A 10100-nucleotide genomic window follows, 5' to 3' on the forward strand; every position below is an offset into this window, starting at 1 on the left:
CAAAAAAAAAAAAAAAATTTCATTCCTTTATTCTCTTGCATTTTCATTCCTTGCATGTTTATTTATTTATTTTATTTTTGTATGTGTACATACTTATTATGTCTAAAAAAATAAAAAATAGAAAACAAAAAAAAATCTTTCAAAGTAGCATTCTGTCTTACTAGAGACGTTAAACTTAGCACACACAAGACACATTGTGTCTTTTATCCCTTGTATAGTGCATGTTTACTTTCATTTTCATTTCTTTATTTTTCTTACATTTTGTTTCATTACATGCTTTCATAAAAAAATATATATAAAAACTCTTCCACCATTGTGCCCTTATGCGTAGTCATGCTTACTTTCATGATTTATCTTGGGCTTGATCTCATATCTTTCTTTCATCTTGTGCTATACTGCCTTAGAATGCTTGATTGGTTTATTCTTATCCCATTTGATATTTGATATAAGTTGCTAGTGTGGTTATTCAAGTAGGTTGTTGATTCCAAGTTTGGGGGTGCACTCCTTCCCAATGGATCATTATCGGGCTTCATTGTTTTGCCACCACGGTATATTCTTTCCATCTTTTCCATTGTTCTCATTGTACATTGAGGACAATGTGCGGTTTAAGTTTGGGGGTAAGGTGATTTTGTTGCATTATGTTTAAAGTTTTGATCTTTAAATGCATGATTGAGATTGGAGATCCATGTTAGTTATGATTTTGATCTTTTGAGGCTTATGTTCTATTGAATTGAAAAGTTTCTTGACTTGAGAGTCTAATACTCCTTGTATGTCTTTGAACACCATTTTGGAGCAAATTTTTCAAAAGTTTAATTTCATGCTTGCTTTTATGGTCCACATCATCTTGTTTGTGAGAATGCTTTGAGAATTGGCTATAGAGTTCTACAATTGCATATGTGCACACTAACATTCATTTGTGGGGTACATGCTTAGTTGATTATTGTTATGTTTATATCCCAATTGAGCAAGTAAGCTTCCAAAGCTCTCATTTTTGACAAGATGACCTTACTTGCTTAATAACAAACCTTTTTTCCGAGTAGCCGGGATTCGAGCTTCATTAAGCATTGAACTCTCGCGCCAAAAAGTGAAGGCCTACACAATAGTTAAAAAAGAAAGAAAGAAAGAAAGAAAGTGGAATTTGCAAAAGCAAATAAGTGAGCACTTCTCACCAAAGGTGGAAGCAGGGAAATGATTAGAAGAGAGTTGTTTTGATTTGTAGCCTAGTTGATTTGAGCTTGTAAGTCCTTACGGGTGTCTTTACACCTAATGCCCTAAAGCCGTCCAGTTTGGGAGTCATTGACCTAACGCTTGTTAAATGGATCTTCTAGAAAGCTTAAGAGATCACTACATTGCACCATACTCTTATATTTGATCATATATATATATATATATATATATATATATATATATAAGTGAAAAAAAAATAAAAAGAAAGCATGTAGGAAATAAATTGAAATAAAGAGGTTCATTCTTTATCTTGATGATTGGTACTTGATTTGTGCGCTAGTTTGAGGCCGATTGTGCCCATTTCATTTATTTGATAAGATAGTAACATATTTGATTCCGGTTCATTCCAAAGGATGCTACAGTTGATTTGATTTTCATGATTATCTTGCTTGATGTTGCTTGCTTGTTTTTGGAAGTTTGGAAATTGCTTAGAGGTGATTGAAAAATTGCATACTTGAGATAGTTTTCTTTCAATACTTGTTTGGAATGTTGGTGCCTCCTAAGTGAGAAAGAGCTTAATGTTTGTGGGTATCATTTCTGGAAACCCTCATGAGACTTCACTCGTCCATTAGGGGTAACCTAGGGGTTCAAAAGGCTTGTTACATATGCTAAATGCAACCGCGTTCCCTACGAAAGTGGCGTTATCCTTTTATTGCTTTCTAGTTCATAGTTTTTTAGTTATTCTTTCCTTTCGTTGCTTTGTAGTTCATTGCTAATAACTAGCAATATCTAAGTTTGGGGGCGTGATAAGTGCTCAAATGTTGCACATTTTAGCACCTAAGTTAGGGTATTTTAGTCTATTCATCTATTTTACTTTCCCCTTTTTGTTATAATTTGTGTTTTTGTCTATTTCAGGTCAATAAGGTTCAAATAAGCTAAAAATTGGTTATTAAAGCCTTTTAGGAGTCGAGCAAATGCATCGAGAAAATCCAAAAAAAGTCAAAAAAATGGCAAAGCAGCAGCCTTCGATCGATCGCGGGAATTGGCGATCAATCGCCAGTATCCAAGATCGATCGAGAAGTTGCTGGCAGCGAACTGTTTTATTCCCGCGTTGGCCTAAACTTCACCTACCACATGGATGCGAGATTGAACCAATGAGAAGGCCATTTTCTGACTTGTTCACTACTCCAAGGAGCTTGTATTTAAAGGGAATTGAACCATTTTGTAAAGGATTTTTAGCTAGTTTTATTTTACATTGTAATTTTTTATGTTCTCTCTCTCGAAAAATTAGAGATTAGGGTTTTGGGAAAAGAAGAGAATGGAGGCACCAAGAACACACTTGAAGATCTACACACACTCTCTCTAGAATTCATCAAAGAAGAAGAGGAAGAAGATAGAGCCATGTTTGGAGATAGCCCTTGAGGGTTCCAAAATCACACCCACCTCCTCCATGATTGGCTAGACGTCTCCTTGGGGCTTGGATGAACCCCAAGTTTCTAAATCTAAACCCTTCTTTTTTAACTTTTTGGAGAATTTATCTTGTGATTAGTGTTATAGCGTTGTGTATAAAATGAATCTTGGGTTCTCCTTTGATTTCTATGGATTAATTATTTCTATTGATTCTCTATGTGATTACATATTGTCTTATGTGTGATTATTTGAGAATTGATTTCTACACGAGATTCTCTATGTCAGTTGCATGTCCATGTATGATTAATTAAGAATTTAGTGATGGCTAGGCATGGTTTTTATTAGATGGGTTTGTTAATTAATTTGATAGATTATTCTTATGCTTGATGGGTTGTTCTACATTTAGTTTACTTGTTAGTTAGGCAGACAATCTATGCTTGAATTTGATACTCCATGGCTTATTATTGCAAATTCTATAATTCTCTAGATTGATGTGTACTACAATTGTTACCAGTTTGATGGGTCATGCTTAGAATTGATGGGTTGTGCTACACATTAGTTTACTTGTTGGTTAGGTAGACAATTCACACTTGAATTTGATGGTTCATGCTTAATATCATAATTGGTAGTCGCATTTTGTTCACAAGGTGGGTTTCCCCAATTAGTTGAAAGTGTGTGGTTTGGTGAGCGAGCTTGGTGGCAATTCCAACGCCCTAAGCCTATCTTCTCATCTCTTAAATCCCTATCTCAACTTAGTTTATTGTATTTGCAATTTAATTAATTGAAATAGTTTAAGTAACTAAACCAACCTCCTTTGCAATCTTTTGAATCACTAAAGTCGAAATTAAAATTCCAACTACGTGTTTAATCTCGTGGGACGATCCCTTCTCACTTCATACTACATAGTATAGGTGTTAAGCGGTTTTATAAATTATAAAGTATGATGCCCACTTGACACTATTTCTAAACTCAAAGTGTTGTGCATTATTTTGTGCACACGCTCGAGGCGTATCAGATACCCATGCATTATATGTCATTCCTTGAAAAGTTTCGAGGGGGTATGATGAGATATATGTCCCTAAAGTCTAGAACCAACTTAATTAGAGGAGAGGATTGTGGATGAGGCAACTAACCTTAGCATGCTAACTAATGGGGGAGTTTGGATGTGTTGGAGTGATTGATTCAGAGTCTAAAAAGGTCACGAGGACGCCAATGGTCAAACTAAAGGTGAGTGGATATGGTTTAAGGTTAAAAAATTTCGTACATGACACTTGGAGCTACTAAGAGGATTTTAATGTCCTAAAAGCTCATATTTTCAAGGAAAGTTTAATTAGTCCACATAAACCATAAGCTACCTGAAAAATCGAAGAAAAGACATCAAATAAGCCATATAAGAGCCTGATTACAAGTTGTAAGATGAATAAATCTAAGGCCGGCCACCTTCAAACTTAGAATTACAAATTGAGCTCCATGCAATTTTAGGCTTGGAATGACCACAAAACTGAGCTAAGGATTTGGTTTACTTGTTTGTTGACTTTATTAGGAAGGATAAAAACACGACACCAGTATATTTGGACATGCTGAGGAACGACGATTTAATGAGTGGAAACTACTTGCACAAGACAGAGATCTAGAAGTCCATATGAGTGGGGAGTTACAAAATAAGAAGACAAACTTCTAGTCTTACATTTGCACTAACTGATATGAGACCAGAAATGAACTTACACGGCCGCATCAAGAGAGAGTGACCGGTTCAAAATAGACACTTGTCAATGGTATAAACCGATTCAAACGTCTCTCTATGCCAGAAAAGTGTAATGGGCTATGTGATTTCCTTACTCTTATTTACAACCGTAAAAGTATTGGAGAACTTTCACCTTTCATTTCAAAAGAAAGAATTAAGGAGATATCACTTAATTTAGAGAATCATTAGATGGCGCGCTTGTTGGAACGTGTTTTGAAATTATATATATTTGCTTTTTATAAATCTCCTAAAAAGAAGAGACCTCTGAGTCCTAGTTATTAGTTCAGTTGGACACACCGGTTGAAACCTCGCTTTCTCAACTCATTCTAACTAATTATATAAGGAAATACGACCAATTAATATTCTTTAAATATATTAGTTCCCTTTTTTATAATAGGGATAACAAGTTGCCTAATTGGTAAGTAGAGACCTATAGTTTTCATTTTGCACAAGAGGTCTTGAGTTCAACGTGCACCAAAGAAAGACTTGAATTACCTTCCAGAAATTTTGAGGTGATTACTCATCTGTAACCCTTGATTTGAGTTATTTTGAAATATTATTATTTATCTCATAATTGCCTTTATGTGATGATCTCCTCTTACACTCAGATATATTGTCATTTTTTGTGATCAATGTTGTTCCAACAATTTGAAGATACTACTATTATCTTTGTTTAATCCGTTGTAACAGCACTTGGCTTTGTGCCTACCCTCCTAAGGCACAGTCGATGGAGGGTCTTGATTTGAAAATAGGACTTTTTGTGACAATTATCGTAGGATTAGGCCTAACATTGAGTTTTAGAGTGCTAGGTAACTTTGTTTTTGGTAGGTAAGTGCTAGGTAACTTTTGAAACAAAAAGATTTAGTTTTGTGTGGACAGTAGCAACTCCATAATATTCACCTTGATATAGGAAATGGTCTAAAGGGATTGGAAGAGAAAAATTAAGACAATTCTGCATCTACAAACGTACATATCTTAAAAATTTAAGATTAAAAAAAAAAGAAAAAAAAAAGAGAGAGACAATTCTGCACTAGGGTTCAGCTATCTCATATAATAATAATAATAAACAATTCTACATCTATATGCCATTGACCTAGTAGGTAAGACGCAAATCTCTTGTCTATAGTAAATGATGATATATCAAGTGGATTTAAGTTGAAGTAGTGTCACAAACTAAACACACACACAAAAAATAACAATAATAAGTTAAGTGTGCGTGCGCATATGTCTGGTGTTATATATATATAGATTGACATATATACCTTGAGCTGGCATACTCGAAAAGCCTTCCGGTTGCAGAGAAGATGATGAGACCAACTTGGGCATCACAAAGAACAGCCAGCTCCTTAGCTTTCTTGACAACCCCTCCACGTCTCTTACAGAAGGTCACCTGCCTCGCCGCCAAGTTCTCGATCTTCCTGATCTTGATCTTCTCTCTCCCCATTCCTAACCTACACTCGAAAAAAGAGAGAGAGAAAGAGAAGAAAAAATAAAAGAGTTTTTTCACATATATTAATTTTCATGTTCATATCTAGTCTATAATTATAATGCCCACATAAAATGTGTATCCAAACATAGTAGAAACCCTAGAGAAAGTGACCCAGCTCAGATCTAGGTGAGAAAACCTATTGTAGGTAAAAAAAAAAAAAAAAACATGTAAACAGCCACAATAATGGAGGATTAGTGGGTTTTAATTTAATTAGTGTTCATCTTCTCGGAGTGACAAAAGAATGTTGGAGCTAGGAACTTACCTTTTATCACAACAGCTACTCCCAAAACCCACCAATTGCTACTCCCAAAACCCACCAATTGGGGAGAAAGATGTGGATTCTAGAGAGAGAAAATTAGAGAGAGAGAAAGAAAGAGTGAGTGGCTGGGAATAATTGGAATGGCACCTCAAGAAAAGTAGCTTTCTTTATATAGCAAGACATGCCTTCAATAGCAATTTGCAACAATTGCCTAAAAAGGTTAAAGCATCTGTTTGAAGAAAGTGGGTGTGACTGTTAGGAAAATTGTTAAAATAATACTACTACTACAATTCATGAAACAAAATTGCTAAAAAAAGTATATATATATATATTTTACATGTCAAGAATTGTTAGATTAATAGATGTTTGGTATTTCAAAATTTAGGAAGACGTTAATTCATTAAGTTATCGAAGTACTTAAAAAAAAATATTAATGATATATTTGGTTTAGTTTTTTACTAATAGTTTTTTAAAGAACACAAAAAAATAAATAAATAACTAGTTTTAAACAAAATTATAAAAACAATTATATCATAACAAATTCCTTTTTAATGAGTTTAAAATTATTAACCAAATAAATTTTTTTTTTACTCATTTTATATATGTTATACATTAGCAACCATATATTAAATGAAACAAGAACGGTAAGCTAGTGATTTTTTCTCCTGCTAAAGGAAAAAAAAAAAAAAAAAAAAAATTCCTATATGAAACGAATTAATACTAAAATAATCAGTTGAACTGTAGATTTGATAATTTAGTTAAAGCATAGAACGTGGTTTTCTGTGGACCTAACATTTTTCGATAAAGAATATAGGTTACCCCGAGGCCCTAGAAGGCTAGAAATAACTACTATTAACAAGCATCCTTCATATCCTTCCTTATCTTCTCCAATTTAAATTTCAAGCTAGAAATAACTACTATTAACAAGCATCCTTCATATCCTTCCTTATCTTCTCCAATCAGGATTAAATTAACAGTGAACTTATATAATGGTAGCATACGTGTACGATTCTTAGAATGCCATATATATATATTTTTTAATCGTCTTTATATTTATTGGATAGACCAAATAAGTTTTTATTCAATTTCAGTATTTATGGTTGTTGAAATGCTATATTTTTGTGTGTTTTTTTTTTCTCCTTTATTTTTGTTGAAGAGAAATTCATTATGATATGGGACGACATTGTTTCCTTCAAAGAAAAGAGATGAACCTTGACTGACACCGATATGTGTCTGTCAAGAGTTCTCTGACGATCAAGTCAATTACCAGAATTCTGAAGTAATAGCAGTAATTTTATGTATTAATTGTCTCATGCCCCATTTGATTAGCTCTTTACCCTATTTATGGTTGTCTCCTGAGTTCAGTTGAGAGTGCCCCCATGTAGATCACATAGTTCGGGTTGATCTTTTTAGGTGATCTTCCACGTTCACCTCAATCGACCTAAATTGTTATCTTATTGTTATCTTTACTCCCTCAAATCAGGAATTAAAATAGACTATGTAGCTATCTTGCTTGGCCGTCGCTCTTGGTCAACTCTAGGTAGATTATATCTTATCATATACCCCCTATTTCCGAGTCCACTTCAGACACAGGAAATACTAGCTCAGAATCAATTAACCTTTTTTTTTTTTTTTTTTTTTTTTTTTTTTTTTTTTTGCGACATCCACCTGGCCAAAATACTTAAGGTGGACAGTCCAATTCACCCTGGTACCGTCCCGAGGCACTACCTCGGGAACGTTGCCAATTTTTTTTTTCTTTAAAAAAAAAAAAATAGTATCCACCTTGCCAAAATATTTCAGGTGGACTGTCCGATTCACCTTGGTAACGTTCCTGGGTGAACAGTCCACATTGGGTACTTTTCCTGGGGTGAATAGTCCATGTTGAATCGGGAGTCCACCTTGGGAAATTTTCCTGCAGTGAACAGTCCCTCGGGGTACTATTCTAGAGGTGGGATTTTTTTTCCTTCCTTTTTCAGGTTACTATTCTCGAGATGAAGTAACACAGATACCAAATCAAGGTTTTGTTTCGTAGGGGCGTGGTTCGAACCCCACGATCAACATATCTTAGTGATGTACGGTTGGATTTCCTTTGCGAATCCAGTATGATATCTGTTTTATTTTTTTTATAATTTTTACTGAATAGATTTTACGAGTTTCACTCAGTTCGTCCCTTTGACAAGAGAGTAAGGTTTACGAGATTCTCTCAGCTCGTCCCTTTGATACGAGAATAGATTTTACGAGCTTCACTCAGCTCATCCCTTTAGTAAGGGAACTTGTTTTACGAGCTTCATTCAGCACGTCCCTTTGGTAGGGGAGTAAGTTTTACGACTTTTACTCAGCTCGTCCCTTTGATAAGGGAATGAATTTTACAAGCTTTACTCAGGTTGCCCTTTTAGTAAGGGAACTAGTTTTTTGAGCTTTACTCGTCTAATCCCTTTAGTAAGGGAGCTTGGTTTCATGTTAACTTTGTGTAAAGTATATCACATAAAGCCGTTTCACAAATAATTGAAAAACTAATTTCGCATTGCACGAAGACATTTCAACATAAGAAGTCATTCATCTTATTGATGGCGGTGACTTTATTAGAAAACCACAATTCAATTAAATTTTGTTAGAAAGTAAAATATTAAGTAGTACCTTTTTTTTTTTTTTTTTTCTCTCTAAACTGGGCGATTCAAGGTTTCGGTAGTTACTAGTTCTAAAGCTATAGTTCTGGCAACGACGGCTGGCGGCGAGGACTAATGGGTTTGACAGTTATGGGGGAGGGTCCTTCCTCCTTTATCACGCTGATGGGGGCTAGTAATCCTCATGCACCAGTTCTGGACAAGGAAAAGGGTCAATCTCCTCCATCGTGGAAGAAGTTATTTGATGTCGAAGTACAGAAAAAGATGGAAAAACTACCTTATATACCAGAATGCCGAGGTGCAAAGGTGATTAAAATCTTGGATGAGGATGTTGAAGAAGAAGTAGAATATTGGAAACATTCAATTGTAGGTTACGTGGTGGAAAAACGGCCATACTTCCCACACTTTAATGATTTTTTGAAGCGTATATGGAAGTCTGTGGGTGTGATGAAATTGGAATCTCTACCAGGGGTTTTTTTCATGATACGATTCGAGAATGCTGAAGCTGTTCATAATATCTTGCAGAGGATACATATGTATCAAGGTCGCCCCATGATTCTTAAGCGTTGGGAGAAGAATGTGAATTTAGAGAAAGAGGTTTTGGGATCAGTTCCTATTTGGGTTTGATTAATTGGATTGCCTATACATTGCAGAGGAAAGATGTCTATTGCTAGGGTTTGTTCTCAATTTTCGAAGCCTTTATTCCCAGGTGAGGCTACTCTTACTCGAGAGTGTGGAGGTTTTGGTCATGACCTGAAAATTCTAAGAAAATGTTCTGATACCATTTTGTCACGCCCCGGAAATTCTAATAGAATCCTCAATTTATACAAAATCAGACACACCAAAATACACCTAGGACCTCAAAAAAAATATACAAAATTCTCTAAATAATAATAATAAAAGTCGCAACGCCAACTCTTCATCCTAAGCCTGTCTCTAGCAATCCCCGTTCATCCTCGGTACCGGAAACTGGAGGATGGTGAGACTGAAAGTCCCAGTAGGAAAAACAATAACAAGAATTTCATGGAGGTTTAATAAAATAGCTTCACAAAATAAACATATATAGGTGAGTGTAAACAAAATACATATGCATTTAATTAAAGCATTTAATAAAAACATTAAAGCAAAACCTTCCCATGCCATTCAAGGTATAGAGAACCCTACACTGAAAAAGAATTATTCCCCGCTGATCCTTAAAGCTTCACGCTCCAAGACCACCTCTGCAGACTCTCGGCTCCTCTGTTTTTCCTCAAAACTCACTCTCTGCAATTCTACGTTCTCGACTCACTCTCTCTTTCTATACTGCTTACCCAAGTCACAAGACAGATACATATATAGGAAAATGCACCGACTTCACAATCAAAATATCAAACATAATTATTACTTCAGTAGACCCCGCTACCTACC

At 35.0% G+C, this 10100-nt stretch overlaps 1 protein-coding gene across 3 annotated transcripts in view; it reads right to left on the minus strand.

Annotated features, from left to right (window-relative positions):
* Positions 1–6215, minus strand: part of LOC132274103 (MADS-box protein JOINTLESS-like) — a 74609-nt gene extending 68394 nt beyond the window's left edge. For all 3 annotated transcript variants that reach the window (XM_059775271.1, XM_059775272.1, XM_059775270.1), the window contains exons 1-2: positions 6073–6215; positions 5584–5772 (exon numbers count right to left, since the gene is read on the minus strand). In XM_059775271.1, the coding sequence (XP_059631254.1) occupies positions 5584–5765 (182 nt within the window). In that variant the 5' untranslated portion in view covers positions 5766–5772; positions 6073–6215. The remainder of the gene's footprint in view (positions 1–5583; positions 5773–6072) is intronic.
* Positions 6216–10100: the final 3885 nt, after the last annotated feature.

This window comes from Cornus florida, unplaced genomic scaffold (assembly GCF_030987335.1).
Source record: "Cornus florida cultivar Cherokee Brave unplaced genomic scaffold, ASM3098733v1 CherokeeBrave_3.0.0_Hap2_Chr09, whole genome shotgun sequence".
NCBI lineage: Eukaryota > Viridiplantae > Streptophyta > Magnoliopsida > Cornales > Cornaceae > Cornus > Cornus florida.